Below are 18186 nucleotides of genomic sequence, written 5' to 3' on the forward strand. Positions count from 1 at the left end.
TGCAGCCCATGCAAAGAACACACGCTGGAGCAGTTCGTGAAGAACTGCAGCCTGTGGGAAGGACCCACACTGGAGAAGTTCATGGAGGACTGTCTCCCATGGGAGGGACCCCACGCTGGAGCAGGGGAAGAGTGAGGAGTCCTCCCCCTGAGGAGGAAGGAGTGACACGGACAATGTGTGATGAACTGACCACAACCCCCATTCTCTGTCCCCCTTTCAATTTAAAGGTTAGTTCTAGAAATTTGGAACTGTAAGATCAGGGTCTTTTGCCGTCAATAACAACAGCTACACTACAAATGGCTAAAGAGCAGTTATGTGTGGAAGTAGAACAGTACAACAGTTCAGTTAAGGAAAAGAGTTGTAGTGCACATTTTAGCCAACACACTACATTGTTCTTTGTGCATACAAAGTGGACTCAAGGATTTCCACTGTAAGAAAGAAATCACTTGGCAAACAAAACACTGGGTCAAGCTGCCCTTTTTTTCCCCTCATGGACTTGGACATTTTAAGACAGAAGCTTTACAAGACATTACATAATTCTTTGTCTTTATTATTAAATGTGAAAGTCTGACTTGTTACATTGTGACATTGCTATTCAGAAATGCTTCAGTGATGAAGGAAGTCAATGCTGGGTCAACCTAAGTCCTCATTCTACAACATTCGTTTACAAAGAAATTATAGTAGCTTTCAACACACCCAACACAACATTCCTTCAGAGAAAAGTCACATCATTCTTCCTCTAATGGGTAAGTTACTACATAAATTAGAAATTTTTTTTGGACAACACATCCCCAAATTTCTGTAAGATCAAAATGGTCTTCTACAGATGTTACAGAAGTCTTCACACATCATCATCATCTGATGTATCACTGCTGCTCGTCTCAGAATCCTCACTCTCCGGAGTGGTTTTGACAATGCTGTTTTTCCAGGGGCTAAACTTAAAACCACAGATGATGCCATTTTTCAAAATGCCATTTTTCCGAAGGCCGTTTTTTTTTAACTGAAATGAGAAAACAAGATGTATTTAAGAGAAGGAAAAAGCTAAACACAACAATCTGTTGCATTTCAACATTCTCTACATCTTCATCTCTGGGCTACATTAGATCCACAGCACTACCTTTTCATATATACACACAAAGGAAAACTCCCCTGAGCGCCTTCACTTCTGGGCCAGCCACCGGTATCCAAGCGCCTCCAATAGTGCTAAGCTCCTGCAGTCAACGAGAGCTTACCCTCTTCTCACCCACTTCCTCAGATGTCTGGCCCCAGTGATCCCTCCTCCCACATGGTGTCTCCTGCAATGTAGTCCCTTTTTCCACAGTGCTGCAAACATCTGTGCTAAGAAGGGCAGGGTCTGCAATAAGGAAGGGGCCTAGACGAGGAGAAGCAGCAGGGAGGAATGGGTGTCCCAATCTGTCTACCTGATGCAGTTGGAAAGTCAAAAACACTGGAGAGAAAGGAAACAACTGATTCTACAACAAAAAAGGAATTACTGCATTTCCACACATAGTGCAAAAGCTGGGCAATAAGCCAAGCATTTAAGAGTTTAATATTCCATATGCTCTAATTGTGGCTAGACTTACAGAAATATCAAGTGTTCAGATTTAACATTGCACAAGATTCTCCCCTCCCACTCCTCCTCACTGGCCCCATCAGGTATATACAAAATTCCTAATCTCAAAAAAAAAATAAATAAAAAATAAATCAAGTCTAGATTGCCTTTTCAGACTTTGTTACTAGTGAATTAAATGTCTTTCAATTTCCAGCAGAGAAAACTCAGATTTTGGACAACCAAGGAAATTGCATAAAAACCTTGAAAGAAAATTCCCTTTCCTCGGGCCAAGTTGAGGAGCTGGAAAGCCTGTACAATTCTACTCCCAGCAATGCTGAAACTACTCAGAAGCATTCCTTTACCCTTCCCTTGATATTTTGAAAAAAGGCCCTACCTACAATAAGCACTGGTCCCCTATTCTTTTAAAGCAACTATTCTTCCTAAAGCACAACACTGAAATGGTACTGAAATGGCAATACCCCTAATCATCAAAATTACTGCAGGTCCTTCTCAAAGGTAGGCATTTAGGGTAGCAAACTACAAGTTCATAATGGAACATTAACTTAGTGTTACCTGTTCACTAATGACTCTGAATTCCCTCATCTCATCCTCTGTTAGTGGAGCACATGTTTCATCGTTTTCACAATCTTCCTTCCAGCCCATCTCCTTTAACAACCTTTAAATTAAAAAGGACAACATTAAGGAATTTGCTACTTACACTCAGGACATTTCAAGCTCTGCCTACATATATGTGTAGAGATCTGTAACAAATGGATTAATCAGTCCATAATTTTTTTAAACAAACTCTTACATAAAAGTAGGTTAAAAGCCTTAGAAAAGATATATAAAGCATAGAAGTTGAGAAGTTCTCAGGTCCTTCACAGATGACCCTGCTTTATCACTACCCATGGCAAAAACCGTACCTTCATTTTAAGGCAAGAAATCTGTGTCAGGTGGAAAAGTAAGAATGTATTTCCTTTGCATAACTGCTCTGGTGGAGCAGTAGTGTACCCCCTTGAAAACGGTATGAAGAGACAAAGACTTACACTGAGGGGATCAGCAGGTTTTCCTGGATAACAGAGCAGCCATGAGGAATACTGGTGGTGCTCCTTCATGGGAACCAATTCAGGATGCAATGGCCTCATATAGTTTCTTTTTTCTAGCACACGCTAATCTCAAAGCCAGGACAGGTTTCTTTGCAGTTGAGTCTCACCCAACAGCAGATGCTGCTATTTCAGCACAGACTACAACTAGGAGTGGGTTCTGAGATGAGGGGAGGGAAGGAAACAAAAGACAGATTCCTCTCATGACGAAGCTAGAGATATCCAAAGGTTCAAAAATCAATGTGTTTTAGCTAGTGCCTGTCCTGGTTTCAGCTGGGATAGAGGTAACTGTCTTCCTAGTAGCTGGTAGGGTGCTATGTTTTGAGTTCAGTATGAGAAGAATGTTGATACCACTGATGTTTTCAGCTGTTGCTAAGTAGAGTTGAGTCTAAAGTCAAGGATTTTTCAGCTTCTCATGCCCAGCCAGCAAGAAAGCTGGAGGGGCACAAGAAGTTGGCACAGGACACAGCCAGGCCACCTGACCCAAAGTGGCCAACAGTGTATTCCATACCATGGGATGTCCCATCTAGTTTAGGAACTGGGGAGTGGGGGCAGGGAATCACTGCTCTGGGACTAACTGGATGTCGATCGGCTGGTGGAGAGCAATTGCCCTGTGCATCATTTGTACATTCCAATCCTTTTATTACTACTGTTGTCATTTTATTAGTGTTATCATTATCATTATTAGTTTCTTCTTTTCTGTTCTGTTAAACAGTTCTTATCTCAACCCATGAGTTTTACTTCTTTTTTCCCGATTTTCTCCCCCATCCCACTGGATGGGGCGGGGGGAGTAAGTAAGCAGCTGCATGGTGCTTAGTTGCTGGCTGGGATTAAACCACAACAGTGCCAAAAGTGGGACAGCAGCATCTGAGCAGGAAGACAAGTGGTTTTACATGTGAAGACGCTGTGTAAACAGGGCTTATCTGAGGGTGAAGACACCGTGACATTTAACAACAAAGTTAGTAAGTTCTCTTGCTGCACAGTTTTTGCCAAAAGGATTAGCACCTTCTTCAGGCAAACTATGCACCTGTTGACTTCAAATGTTGAAGATTAAAGCTATTTCACAAAAAATAAAGAGGTTTCTAAATTACGTGCCCAAACTGACACAACAGACTGACCCTTAGAGCTGAAGAACAGTGAATACATTAAAACTGGGAAGTAATATGAACTCACAGTTAATGTCATGTGCCAGGTACTTCATTTAGCCAGATGGCATCAAAATGCCCTTCAACATAACTCTCCCCACAAAGAACTCTAGGTCCCAATACAATGGATGTGCATTGGGCAAGCTTGCAGATGACCAGTGACACCACTGACTGTTGTTAAAACCACAACAAAAGCCTGAAATTGCAGAAGAAGGGGAGAACAGCTCTACTCTGTTCAAAAAAGTTTGCAAGACAGTAACAGAAATGGAAGTTACATCCTCTGTAGTATTTGGGCCAAATTGGATGATAAAACAGCCAGGAACAATTAAATCCTCAGGAAGCAGCAGAAATAATACACAAGTCACCCAAAACTCTCTTTTAAGAGAATGTGTGCATTTGTATAGACATACAGAAAAAGACTTGCAAAGCCAAATGCAGTTTAATGATAGTTATACTTTTGGCAACAGTAATTTGAGTTAGAAAGTTTTACTGCAAGCAAGCTAAGATGTTAACAGTAGTATGTACTATAAAGTGAATAGTTACAGAGCTCCTGTTAATGTAAATAAAATTTAGCAGAATGGTTAATTAGCTTTTAAGCAACATTGTCTGAAGCTAGCAGGACCGCTGCCCCTTCAAAGCAACACTAGACTTCTAGAATAGTTAAAAGCATGAACTACGTTTAAATAATAAACTTCAGATTAGTAAACTTGACTCCAACAGAATGGCTGCATGTCAGAAACTTACACAGCAGAAGGGAAGCCCAAGATACATTTTGTACAAGATGTGCCAATATTGTTACTAGGTAGGCACAAGTATCCTGCGAGTTAAAGCTGATCACTTCAGGTCCAATTTACCACAAAAAGGTTTACCATAACACTGTCTACATGTATGTAGAGGTCACAGCCAAAGGGCTGGGACAGTACAGAGACACAGACTCTCTGGGATACCACAAAGGAAAAACACTTGCCCAGAAAGCCTGTGAAGGTCATTCAATGTTATTTGAAGTGAAAAATGAGACTTAGATTTGACTCCTATCTTCTAGTCAAAAAAGCAGCAGCAGCAACCTCTAGTGGCCAAAGATTTCTGTCTCCATAGCCAATGGCAGAAAAAAAGGAACAGAGCAGGGTTCATTTCATTTTTCGTACTCATGAGGGATAAGAGGTCATGAAAGTTTCCTCCGCAGGTACTACAAAAAGGAAAGTTCTCCAGTCCAATGTATACATATAATCTATCACACACAAAAAAAGATACAAAAATAAAAATCTATCACTGCAATTGTATAGTTGCCAGAAACAGTAAGAATCTGACAGAGCCCATGACAAGCTCATTCTAGACTGAGTTGTGATTTCCCAGCAGCATCATTCTCATCTCTGCCAGTTGCTACTGCAGTTACTTTTATGAGATACTAGAATTGTTACAATCCTTTTTTGAAGTTACTTTCTCCCTTTCCAGCGCATTTTCTTGTGATACCAATGACAGTGTCAACTAGTCAGCTACAGAAATAATTAATTAACAATGAGGAAAAATTCACTGGTGTTTTACGTAAGATGCAGCATTTAAAGTATTATTAATACAAATAGCAATTACATCCATTGTTCATTCTAGACATGCAGACCAAAATCAGAGGGATGAAGTCACTATGCAGTTCGCTTTATTTCTTTATAAGGAAATACTTCAAATTTTCAGTAAAACAAGTTTAAGTCAATGCACAAGTCTAGCAGAAATAAAGTATATTCCATGTTAAATTAGTACATGTTTAAGAGTTAAACTTTGACAGTACTCATTAAACATTTTATGTGTTCTCAGTTTTCAGATTCTGACTTCTGAAATAGTAAGAATTTATGACATGCTCACTTACCATGAAGGAACACTCTATGTATTATATAAAGTACATACCTATGCTCTGCCTCCAGTGAGCTTGAAAGAACATCTGCCGGAGGGAAAGCTGAAGATTGAGTGACCTGTTGAGATGCAATTGAAGCATTGCCATTCTCCTGCGGAATTTCATTTTCAAAGTTTCGGTTTATATCTCTCTCATGATGAGGGCTGTTGCTGTTACGCAAGTTAAAGGACTCATCATCCTGTTAAAAATAATTATATATTACAAAATTCAAAAGTAAATTCCATTCACAAGTAAGTGTCTGCAAGGGCTGCAATTCAGTGATTCCATTTAATTTAAATTAAGTTTAAATGGAGACACTCTATACTACTTCAGGGGTAATTCTGTTCATACTTCTGGAGTTTGCAATACCTGGATACTACAGAAATCTTAACTTACGCCACTGATCAAGTGATGTAGAAAGCAACTCCCATGCTCTGCCCCAAACATTTTTCTATGAAGTTTCAAACATATCTTAAAATACAAACTTATTTAAGCTGCCTTTCATACTTGCAGAAATAACAGGTTACGTGTTGAACTTACAATGTTCCTAATTAAAGTATCAGAGCCATGTGTGTCAGGAGAAGTTTGAAAGCGTAAGAGTTTAAGTTTACTTAGTGTAAGGGGGAGGTCATAGCCACCCTACTTCAACCAGCAAATTCATCTGCCACAAGTTCAGAAAGACTGGATACTGCTCTTTAAATTCAGACAGCAATTTCCTCTATGTACATGCACACACCACAGCTTCTCAGGCTGTTCTTAACAGCAACTGTAACTTACTAGCCATGAAATAAGAACTAGGAAAAAAGTCTATTTAGAAAGCAGACTGTTCAGCTTCACTCCAATATTAAAAGCTCTTTAATCCTATAATTCACAGATGTTTCTTTTTATTCTATTCATTCAGCACCCTGTAACTCTTATTTAGTAATGAGCCAAATAGCCTCAGAAGTCTCACCAACTGCAAAAACAAAGAGAAGAGTACAATCATTATCTAGTTAACACCCTTTTGACAACGAAATCCCTAAACTGGGCATGTAACAGCATTATCCATAACAGGAAGCAATCACTCCATCAGCTAGTTCTGCACCTGTAAGAAACCATACCGCACGGTCCAAGATCAAGACCACCATCATTTCCCTCCTACTCAGTGTTGTCTGCTCCCAGAAATTTTAGAATGCTTAGCAAGAATTTAAGAACAAGTATCCCAGTAAACATACATTCAGCTGTTAAATCATATGCCTGAAGAATGCATCTCAGATTATCAACAATATTCATAAAAATATTAAACTATTTTAAAATATATAGGGCAAAACAGCTTCTTCCAAGCATGATTCAGCTGCTGATTATGATTTGCCTTATTATTTCAGAGGTGAAATCTGTTAATACAGGCCTGAAAATTCCATCAAGAGGATCACACTACAGAAACTATTGTGCAGCATCTCCCCATCCACTCAGTTGCACACCATGTCTTCTACTGATGATCATTAACACAAATGTTGGAGGTAGGATGGCTATTACTTACATGATCCATTTAACATCCTTTCACACCCATTAGTGAAGCAGCAATGACAGGGAAAAGGAAGCATGCACTTCCAACAGCTACTCCAGGCTACATGTTACATATACCTGTCCAAGGACACTGCAACTTCCACTACTAAAAGCCTTTTTTCTTTTTTTCTTTTTTTTTTAAATACATTTGCTCCTGAAAATCAGCTGCATACAATGGGACAAGCAAATGCATTTAACGTACATATCAAAGATATTATCAACTCAAGACAATTTCAGGAACAGAAACCCCCACAAAGTTCATGTACTATTTTCATAATTCTGAAGCTCAAGACAGTGTTTCCCAATATCTTTTTCATCTTAAGTCAAAATCTATGTGTATTTCTTAAACACACATGAACAACACTACTCCCAACACCCAGCTCAGTGTGCTCGGCCACAGAATACCTAATGCAAAGATGTAGACCTTTCTTAGCTCACACACACAGCTAAGTTGTACGGTCCCATTACAGCAAGTTTTATTTTGCCTGAAATAGGAACAGGGTCAGAAAAGTCAATCTTACTCTTATAAGCAATGCACACTGGCACTGTTTCTTTTTTCATATCTTTGAATCCAAATAAACCTTCCTCAAGCCCACTCATTTATCTGGCTGATTTGTAATTTATAATGTTTTTTTGTTTTGTTAAAACAATTTAAACCACACATTTACAGTGAACAGGCTTGTAATCACCTCATCCTGAATAACACAATAATTATCTTCACTTGGACTGTGTATGATAACTACACTTATGGTTTGTTGGTGGCTGGTAGCACTAACACACATATTCTCTGGTGGTAGCCAAGCACTGCATAAACTGATCCAGATTGAAAGAAACATGACACATATTATATACAGACAGTATAGACCTCCAAGTTGCAATTACAAAGTAAAAACAGGTTCTTTATGTATGCATAAATTGAACTATCGGTCTTATGACTAGACCAAGAATAGAGAACTCCTGACAATCTCATTCTAACTAGAAACAAAATGGTTTGAGAAGCAGAACCAAGTTTTTCCATTAATTGTTTTGTAGGATAACTAATAGCCAAAGTATGAAACACTATCCTCCACAAGTCTATGGGGCCAGATGGGATTCACCCAAGGGCACTGAGGCTCACCAAGACACTTTCTATCATTTACCAGCAGTCCTGCCTAACCAGGGAGGTCCCAGTGGACTGGATATTAGCAAACATGATGCCCGTCTACAAGAAGGGCCTGAAAGAGGATCAGGGGAACTACAGGCCTGTCAGCCTGACCTCAGTGCTGCGGAAGGTTATGGAGCAGATCATCCTGAGTGCCATCACACAGCACGTACAGGACAACCAGGGATCAGGCCCAGTCAGCATGGGTTTATGAAAGGCAGGTCCTGCTTGATCAACCTGACCTCCTATGACAAGATGGCTGACTTACTGGATGAGGGAAACACATTCGATGTTGTCTACGTGGACATCAGTAAAGACTTTGACACTGTTTCCCACAGCATTCTCCTGGAGAAACTGGTTGCTCGTGGCTTGGACAAGTATACTCTTTGCTGGGTGAAAGACTGGCTGGATGGCTGAGCCCAAAGAGTGGTGGTGAATGGAGTTAAATCCAGTTCGGTGATCAGTCACAAGTGGCGTTGCACAGGGCTCAGTACTGGGGCCAGTTCTGTTTAATATCTTTATCAGTGATCTGGATGAGGGGATCGAGTGCACCCTCAGTAAGTTTGCTGACGACACCAAGTTGGGAGGGAGTGTTTATCTGCTCAAGGGTAGGAAGGCTCTACAGAGGGATCTGGACAGGCTGGATCGATGGGTCAAGGCCAATTGTATGAGGTTCAACAAGGCCAAGTGCCGGGTCCTGCACTTGGGTCACAAGAACCCCATGCAGCGCTACAGGCTTGGGGAAGAGTGGCTGGAAAGCTGCCCAGCAGAGAAAGACCTGGGGGTGCTGGTCGACAGCCAGCTGAATACGAGCCAGCAGTGTGCCCAGGTGGCCAAGAAGGCCAACGGCATCCCGGCCTGCATCAGAAATAGCGTGGCCAGCAGGAGCAGGGAAGGTCGTACTGGGCACTGGTGAGGCCGCACCTCGAGTCCTGTGTTCAGTTTTGGGGCCCTCACTACAGGAAAGACACTGAGGTGCTGGAGCGTGTCCAGAGAAGGGCAACCAAGCTGGTGAGGGGCCTGGAGCACAAGTCTTGTGAGGAGCAGCTGAGGGAACTGGGGTTGTTTAGCTTGGAGAAAATTAGGCCGACGGGAGACCTTATCGCTCTCTACAACTACCTGAAAGGGTGTTGTAGCGAGGTGGGTGTCAGTCTCTTCTATCAAGTAACACGTGATAGGACAAGAGGAAACAGCTTCAAGTTGCGCCAGGTGAGGTTTAGATTGGATGTTAGGAAAAATTTCTTCACTGAAAGGGGTTGTCAAGCATTGGAACAGGCTGCCCAGGGAAGTGGTTGGGTCACCATCCCTGGAGGTATTTAAGACATGTAGGTGTGGCACTTAAGGACATGGTTTAGTGGTAGACTCAGCAGTATTAGATTAATAGTTGGAGTCAATGACCTTAAGGGTCTTTTCCAACCTAAACAATTCTATGATTACATTATTGTACTAAGCTTAGTTTATTCTTTTTATTGTTGCTAAAGACACAGATGTACCTGAGTTATGTATGAACAGATACTGCAGAAAGAAACTTGTAAGAACCACTGGAGGAAGAGTAGTACTTGGAACAACTTTTTTTAAATTCATCAAAATATAATTCCTTTCCTTCATTTAAAGATCCAAGACCATGACTTAACAGCTGTTTACAGCAAAATAAGAAGCAGTTTATGGTCCATCTGAAAACTACTACTGCTGGATCTACAACAGGTATGAACAAAACTACCTTCTTTTGCCCAGCATGATTCTTGTCTTCATGTTCCTTTTCCACGCTGTCTTGTTTCAATGCTTTCAAAAACTCACTCTTCTTATCAGTCCGCATTCTTGTCAATTTTGTTAAACGAGGCTGACCAACTTTGTCAACAGGGGATGAAGAATTTGACCAATTACACTAATGTAGGGAGTCAGAGGGAAAAAAAAGAATATTATAAGTTTATTCATTTAGAAAACTTTGAATGAAAGACAAAAAGACTCCCTGGCACCTGTAATTTCAGGTTTCACATATATCCATGGTCAAAAACAGAGAGAAGGCATTTCTATTTCAATATATATAGTTCTTACATGTAAACCCAGAGATGCAGATTTATGGAGCACTGCTAACGACCTTCTGAAGTGCATCATACCATTAGCAGTTTTGAAGTTTAAACCTACCAGGTTATACTTCCTAATGCACCATTTTTACCCCAGATAAAAATACAAAGCAAATGGTGCAGTACTTAAAGGCCAGTGATGTGCCTTCCATATTTCTCACACATTAACTTCCAAAAAAACCTTATTTAATGCAACTGTGCATAAAACTTACTGATCCCCTTGCCTAGCCAAATTAAATGTTTTACAGATTTGATAAAAAACTACAGATACTGTTTTATGTCTTTCACTGCATTTTGTAATAGAGAAAATACCTTGGCAGTTGATTTGAAAGGACTGAAATTGCCAACACCATATGCAGATCCATGAGGAAATGGATTCCCAACTTTATTTTCTTTTGCTTGGCTTTTCCACTGTGTAGGCTAAATAAAAATTTAAACAGAAATTTAAAGAGTCAATAACTATAATAGAATTATTTTCAGGAATCTTCAGAAAAATGATTAAGCAAAAGCAAATGATAACTACAACCACAATTTAGTGCAAACACCTCTTTTCTTGTGGAAAAGAGACTGTTTATGAGCAATTCATCTGCTCACAAAATATATACAAAAGGCACTGTTTTACTGTAAGTTAAAAACATCCTTTTTGCTCTTACACTTCTCAGAAAAGATAAATAAGAAACAAAGAGAGATCCAATTACAGTATAGCTTGAAAAGAAAAATGAGAAAAAGTTGTTTCCATTCACTTTTGGGGTGTGCTGCACTTAGCAAGAGTTGAAAGCATAATACTCTAGGAACAGTACTCTCAGGGGTGAAATAAGCACATTTAGAACTACAGCATGATTTTTTTCAGCATTCTGTTCACACCACTGGTATCCAAGACTCACCTTTGTGGGTGGAGTGACAAGTTTAGGGACTAATCCTTTATAAGCACTTGTACCAGGTCCATTCCTTACTGGATGTGAATGAAAACTTCCTACTACTGGGAATCCAGATATCTGCAGTTCTTTTGTACTGCCCTTTTTAATGACCAGCATTCTCTGCGATCTAGATTTAGGATTCAAAGGGTACCCTGGAAAAAAAAGAAGGGTACATATATGTGTGTGCACGTATATACAATCTTAAGTCTCTAGTTCATAAGGCACTGGATAGCCATATGGTCCACAGAAAACAGGCATAAATCAGGAACTTATTTGTGGAACTAACACTGGACTAACACACTGTCCAAACCTGGATAAACACAGGTTCTGATCCATTTTCTAGCACTGCCATTTGTAAAATATTTCACTTGGCAATTCAGGAATTTTACTTTCAGATAGTAAAGATATTCTTCAAAGAAGACAGCTACACAGTTCTTGTTTGCAAATCTAAAATCCAAATACTATTATTTGTTGGTAGTTACCTAATCTTCAAAAGACATTATGGTTTTCATATTTCCCTTTAAGGTTACTAAAAAATAATTACTTATATATTTATTAACAGCTCAGTTTAAAGCCAAATACTCCACAACAAGGCTCTATAAACATGAGACAAGATGTGCACTACTCCAGACCACAGCAATGACCAGTTTCTCTATCTCCATGCCTCCAAAGGGCATAACAGAACATCTGAGGCTTACAACATTTCCATGTTCAAGAGAGTACTAATTAAGAGACATATAGCCAGCTGTCATACTAAGTTAACTGACATTTAGCAGTTTTAAAGAACACCTATTAAAAACAGTTCTAAAATTTTCAAAAAGTGAAAAAAAAACTTTATTTTTTGCACATGCATTCCAATGTTGCATTAACAGCCTTTTCCAAGATTATCTCCTCTCCCTGCAAGCATTTCTACTTCAGTCACCATAGCCTACATTAAAAAAAACAATTGTCTTAAAAGCATAACTAACTTTAGCTTTGTTTAGCAAGTAAATGTTACAAAACATTTGTGATAACTGTATACTTAGCTCTCATTAAACTTTATGAAAGACTTTTCATAATACTTGCAAACTCCCATCACTCATACACAAAGTAAAATGGAATCTAACAGAAGCATACATTGTTAACAGGCATTAGGAAAAGGATGGTTACATTCCTCCTGTCCTGAATATTGTTTGCTTTAAAAGGGAATAATAACAGCCTTAATTTCTGTTTTTCAATTACAAAACAAAATTTGCAATAGCAGAGCTGTAATAAAGTAAGATGCCAAGCTGTAGCGGTAACAAGTCACTGCACTGTAGCTTACAGGTTGGACTAGATGATCTTTAAAGGTCCCTTCCAAACCAAACCATCCTGTGATTTAATGTAGCTAACAGAACTGTTCCTTCCTTTGCTTATGAAGAATGATATCCAGAAAATCTGGAAAGCTTTCCCTCCTTCAGTTTAAGCTGAGCCACATTATGCAGCAGCCATAGCTAGAGTGCTGCAAAGGTTGTGAAACATTCAAATTGCTATGTAATTTTTTTTCCCCAACTTGCTTAGGAAAGAATTTAGTTATTTTTGCTTTATTATTGAAAGATAACTGTATTTCCTGACTTTCACATGAAAGCTGCTAAACACACAAAACCGGAAAGCATTCCAATTATTTAGGCTCCTGCAAAAGTTCTTAGCAATTAATATTTATATTGAGGGGCTGGCCTACATCTAGTGTTACCTAAGAGTGCAAAACGTACTGGGGAAGTATGAGAAATAGAACCAGCAAATTAAAGTACCATTTAAAATGAGCAACAAGTTTCAGATCTCAGTCTTAGCAACAGTTTAAGTAGTAGCTTTTATGCTTAATTAAAGTTATTTCTTCATAAAGAGAAAGGTTCTTATTTTGAGTAAGTTTATTACTTTACAATCTGTGCAGTCTAAAGCTGCCATCTTCTTAAGGGTGAAAAATTGACTTCATAAAGCCCACAGAATTGTAAAGTGGTAGCCAAATTTAATCAGGTAGATAAAAGAAAACAATCCCAAACTACAGTTCAGTTCAAGGCCTGCTCTCAGGATTGGATTTGTTACAAGTAATTCATAAGCAAGACCAACAGCTTAAGACATTTGCTTCCAGGAAGAGACCTTAGACCTCTGCAAGCTAACCTGCTCTTCCCAGTCCTCACAGGTTTCTCTTCAAACTCTTTCAACAGCTCTAATCAGTCAGAAGCATTCTTTTAGAAAATCTTCAGCTAGCAATCACATCACTAGTCTAGGTTACCCACCTTTATTGCACTTCCTCTTGAAAACAGAGGTGAAGATAAATTCTTGACATCCTTACAAAAAAGATGTATACTTATTCTGGAAAAGAATCCTAGCTGAGGCTGCATCTACGGACCAACAGATTGACGTTCAAATGGAAGTGTCACCTCTCTAACAATAAGATACCTACGTTGTAATAATATTGAAGTTTCCTCAATCTCAACCTATACTTTTATAATTTAAATCTATACCTTTATAATTCTAAAAAAAAAAATCCTATGTTTCAAATAAAACAACTTCAGATCTCTACTACATTTTTTACATTTAAATAATCAGAAATACTCACCCCACACACCTGCAGCTAAAGATTTATTCTGGTTTGGTTCCCTCTCATATTCAGGGTTCAAAGACGGCTGAAATATAGTTTTATCATTATTAAAAAAATAAGACTTGAATTCTGGGACTAATGAAATAAATAACCACAATAATATCAGCAGTATGATCTCTGCTGTCAAAGTTCTTTAAATGGAGACAGACTAGACACTTCCCCTGTGATCCAAATAGGTCAATGCTCACTTGTTGCTCTTCTCCAATAAAACATCTCAGACAGCAGTCAAAAGCATTACATGAACTGTCTAGAGAAAACAAAAACCAGCGATGTATGGTTCTTCAAAGAGGAAGCTCACCCTTCCTCTCACATTCTACAGTTCTAGGTTGAAGCATGGGATGTCAAAGGGCCATTGGCAGGAAGATCACTTTGTTAGTACTTCAGATTTCCAGTAAGGTAACTGTGTAGAATTTAATACATACACACACCACAGCAAACTGGAACACAATTATAGTTTCACTTAAACACTTATGTGACAATAATAAACATATAATGATAAAAACTGTATATAAAAGGAGAAACAAGCTAGTGGGCAAATGACTAACACCCTCTGACCTATGGGAAGGGTGATCCCTTATATGATGATCTTAAACTCATGAAATCTCATGAAGTAGCTTGTAATAATGGCACTTGCAGAAACAATGAAACATTGTTTATTATAGTTACAATTAACTTACAAAATCCTCAGCCGCAAACTGTTTGGGTACTTCCTTGTCTTCACTTTTCCCAGTTTCATTAGCAGGTACATGGTTTTCATGCAGTCCATGGCCTTTTCCACAGTGGAAAGCACTGGCACGAGCACGGGAACCTCCACCATGGTATCCCCCACAATGGTTTATATTTTCTGTACAATTTCTGCCTTGTGAACGCCAACCATTCCTCTCTTTTCTCCAAAAATGTCCTTAGATTTTTAAATTTTAAAGAAATGCAATTAGAAACAATCTTAAAAGAATATTCTACTTTTGTAAAGTTCTTAGAGAAGTTAAGTCAGCAGCTCTATACTCTAGGATGCAATAGCGTAGTAAACTTAAGTTTCCATTCACATAAGCAGCAAGGAAAAAAAAATCTTACAAAACAGTGCCAGACAAAGAGGCTAGCAGTCCAACATTAAGACAAGTCAACATCCTTTTCTAGCTGCTCATTTATATGTTGTTGGCTAGAATATTAACACTTTTACTCTTCATAAGAGAGAAATACACCTGGCAACTTTCAAAGACTTTCAACACTACTTTCACCAGCCCCGGTCATCATATCCTCTCCCAGAAGATTTGTCTTTCCATTACCTCTATTTTACTACAGAATAAGAATTTAGTAGTATAGTAGTGGTACCATAGTAGAGCTATTATCATCAGACTTCTTTTCTAGCTGGAGTGCTACAAAGCAATAATGTAAAAGTATTCAAAATGTTCCATGAAAGCTAAATTATACCTCCATTAGGCCGTCCAGTGTTAGGATCAAACCCATCTGAAGAGTTGTGTCTTCTGCGATTCGCTTCATAACGATTCTCTGCCCATGAAAAATTTTCAGAACGTTTCTCAAAGTTCAGTGATGACTGTAAATGAGCACAAGTGGTAGACCTGAGATATCTGGTTAATAACAAAGCTGAATTATCAGAACTGTAACATGCACATTACTCATGGTATATACAATTCATTTATAAAATGACTTTGAATGACAGACAATGCAGCAGTCCTCAAGTATACATATCTTCAGAGCTGTGTCACCATCTCCCAGGCTAGTAAAGTAGAAGCTGTATCTTCCGCTCCAGGACACTGAAAGAGCACCGAGGACCACGCTTGTGACACAAGGTAAAAAACCCAAGTGTCTATTTTGTTTTGGCAGCAGAACAGAGCACAAGTGACAAGCGTTGCAGCAGAGGAAAAATAAAAAAAGGTAAGAAAGGACAGGAGATCACAGTGTGGAAGGCAAAAAAGAAGTCTGGGATCTTGATTTGGGTGTTCGGAGACTACACATGTGCATTCCATAGAAAGCAAGGAGTAACTTCCACTGGAGGCAGCTGTACCCAAAAAAGGGCCAATTTTATTAGTCTTGCCATTATAACTTTAATAAGACAAATGCAACTAGTTATGAAATAACCTAGAGTCAAAAGGGTACAGATTCACAAACATAATTCAAATTACCAGCTTACAAATAGGCACTCTAGAAATTTTAAAGAAATAAATCTTTAATATGTCAGTAGAAAGTACATTATAAACTAAAACCTTATATCGAGAACAGCACTCAGAAATAAAAATACATCCTGACTAGAACTCATACCTAAGGGAATTAAACCAAAAAAGATCATATCTTACTGCAGCTGTCTTCCCTATTCCTTCTATCTGGCTTTATTATTTTAACACGGTAACATTTCTTTTGCTGTTACATGTTAAAAATTCAAGAACACATTTTCACTCTGCAAAAGTAGTGCTTAGCCTTACTGTTGTTCACACCACAGGTCTCCCCACTGAGCCACAGCAAAGGGCTGCGTTACCCAACACCTCCCTGCCACGCAACCAGCCTTTGATTCAAATGAAGCAAAGCCCCCTTCCCTCTCAGCAGACTTACTTTGCGCATGTATATGTCCATTGTATTGCACATGTACAAGAGATCCAACACCTCCCAGGGCCACAAAAGCTACAAGTGCATAAATGCACAGCTGTGTGGAAATGTACTGTGTCAGCAAATTAAGCCTACTGATTCCAGGGAGTATCTACTCTACTGCACTCGAAGTACCAACTTTGCTGCCTGAAGTCCACTCTCTCTCCAGACTGAGTAACATTCAGGAAAAAAAAGTACAGTAGTAACAGTGTTATGCCTGAAAATGAAAGCCCCAAGTTTATTTCAACAGTTATTATCCACTAACATCTATTCAAGTTATACTAATATTTAAAGTACTCCACTGATCGGGGGGGGGGGGGGGGGGGGCAGGGGGGAGGGGGGCAGGGAATCACAGTAATAGATTTAACTACTTTGGAAAACATGTTGGAGAAAATTATTTCCTCCTTCCCATGTTCCCTACTGCCGCAAGAGACAATCACACACAGAAAATGATACCCAAGTTCTACTGACAATGCCCCAGCAGAGCTCAAGGTGCTGTTCAAAACTCATTGCTTAAAATTCAAACCCATGTAAGCAAAAGATATGTTTAAAATACAAAGCATGTATTTCCAAACCATACAAAAGTCAAATGAAAAGGAATTGCCCTTTCAATGTGAGACCTAGGAAGTGAATTACTTCCCTGACAAACTTGGAAAGAAGAAACTAAAAACCACAAGAAACTATCAAAAGGTCTAGGTAGTTAAAAAATTATCATAATGAATCTCAACATTTAAGTAAAAAAATAAATCCTTACATACAAATTTTGACTAAGCTGCCAAAAAAATCAGAAATCTCCAGAACTGTTGATCATCAATGAAATTTTAGAGGATAGCTTCATGTATTCACATTTACATATGACAACCTCCTAACATTGCCTTTGGAGTTTGACTTTAATTTTTTTGTATGAACTTTGAAGAATAATCACATTTTCACAAAGTATAACTGACAGCATTTTATATATAATGTTTGAGTTGTACGTGATACAATGAATCTAAAATCTCTAAATTGTGTGCAAATATCATGCAGTTTGCATTTTCCCCACATGATGGAGGCATCAGTCTATCAAGCCTCTTGTAGCAGAGATGACAGTAAACTTTGCAATCAACAGGAAATCTATTGGCAGTTTCTGGAAGTTGAGAAATTATTTTACTAGGTTTAGCCAGCCAAGAAAGAAAGCAATCAACACAGATTTTTGAACTATAAGAAGTAGTCTTATTGTTTAACATGAAGTAAAAGTAAGCTTGCGAAAACTGAGTTTACCAGTCTGTCTGCAATCTCCCCATACAAGTTTTACAACAATCCTTTATGAAAAGTTTCATCCATATCCCAAAATGGCTTCACTGTTCACAACAACTTCCCATTTCCATCTACCCAACTTCAATACTGCACTGATGCAAATAGAGTAGTTCCAGACCTGAATTAGAGATACTGAGCAATGGATACCCAGCTATTTAAGTGGGCTTTGCTACATAAGTGACAGGGAGATGATACAAAAGCTTATACTTAAGAGGAAATCATCAGCAATAGGTGAGATGGATTTCAGTCAAGCTGTAATCTGTATCAGTGACAATAAGAAAGCTCATTCACAATTCCAGCTTC

The 18186-nt window shown here is 38.8% G+C and overlaps 1 protein-coding gene across 11 annotated transcripts in view; it reads right to left on the reverse strand.

Moving 5' to 3' along the window:
• Nucleotides 1-529: 529 nt before the first annotated feature.
• GPBP1 (GC-rich promoter binding protein 1) overlaps nt 530-18186 on the reverse strand; it is a 38497-nt gene continuing 20840 nt past the window's right edge. For 10 of the 11 annotated variants that reach the window (XM_049795302.1, XM_049795309.1, XM_049795307.1 and 7 more), the window contains 9 exons: nt 15418-15541; nt 14667-14890; nt 13948-14014; nt 11337-11521; nt 10765-10872; nt 10089-10253; nt 5697-5881; nt 2126-2228; nt 530-1000 (listed from right to left, as the gene is read on the reverse strand). In XM_049795302.1, coding sequence (XP_049651259.1) covers nt 842-1000; nt 2126-2228; nt 5697-5881; nt 10089-10253; nt 10765-10872; nt 11337-11521; nt 13948-14014; nt 14667-14890; nt 15418-15541 — 1320 coding nt within the window. In that variant the 3' untranslated portion in view covers nt 530-841. Of the gene's footprint in view, nt 1001-1028; nt 1373-2125; nt 2229-5696; nt 5882-10088; nt 10254-10764; nt 10873-11336; nt 11522-13947; nt 14015-14666; nt 14891-15417; nt 15542-18186 lie in introns of those variants that run through there. The other variant, XM_049795311.1, reaches the window with a different exon arrangement.

Source organism: Accipiter gentilis, chromosome Z (assembly GCF_929443795.1).
Source record: "Accipiter gentilis chromosome Z, bAccGen1.1, whole genome shotgun sequence".
NCBI lineage: Eukaryota > Metazoa > Chordata > Aves > Accipitriformes > Accipitridae > Astur > Astur gentilis.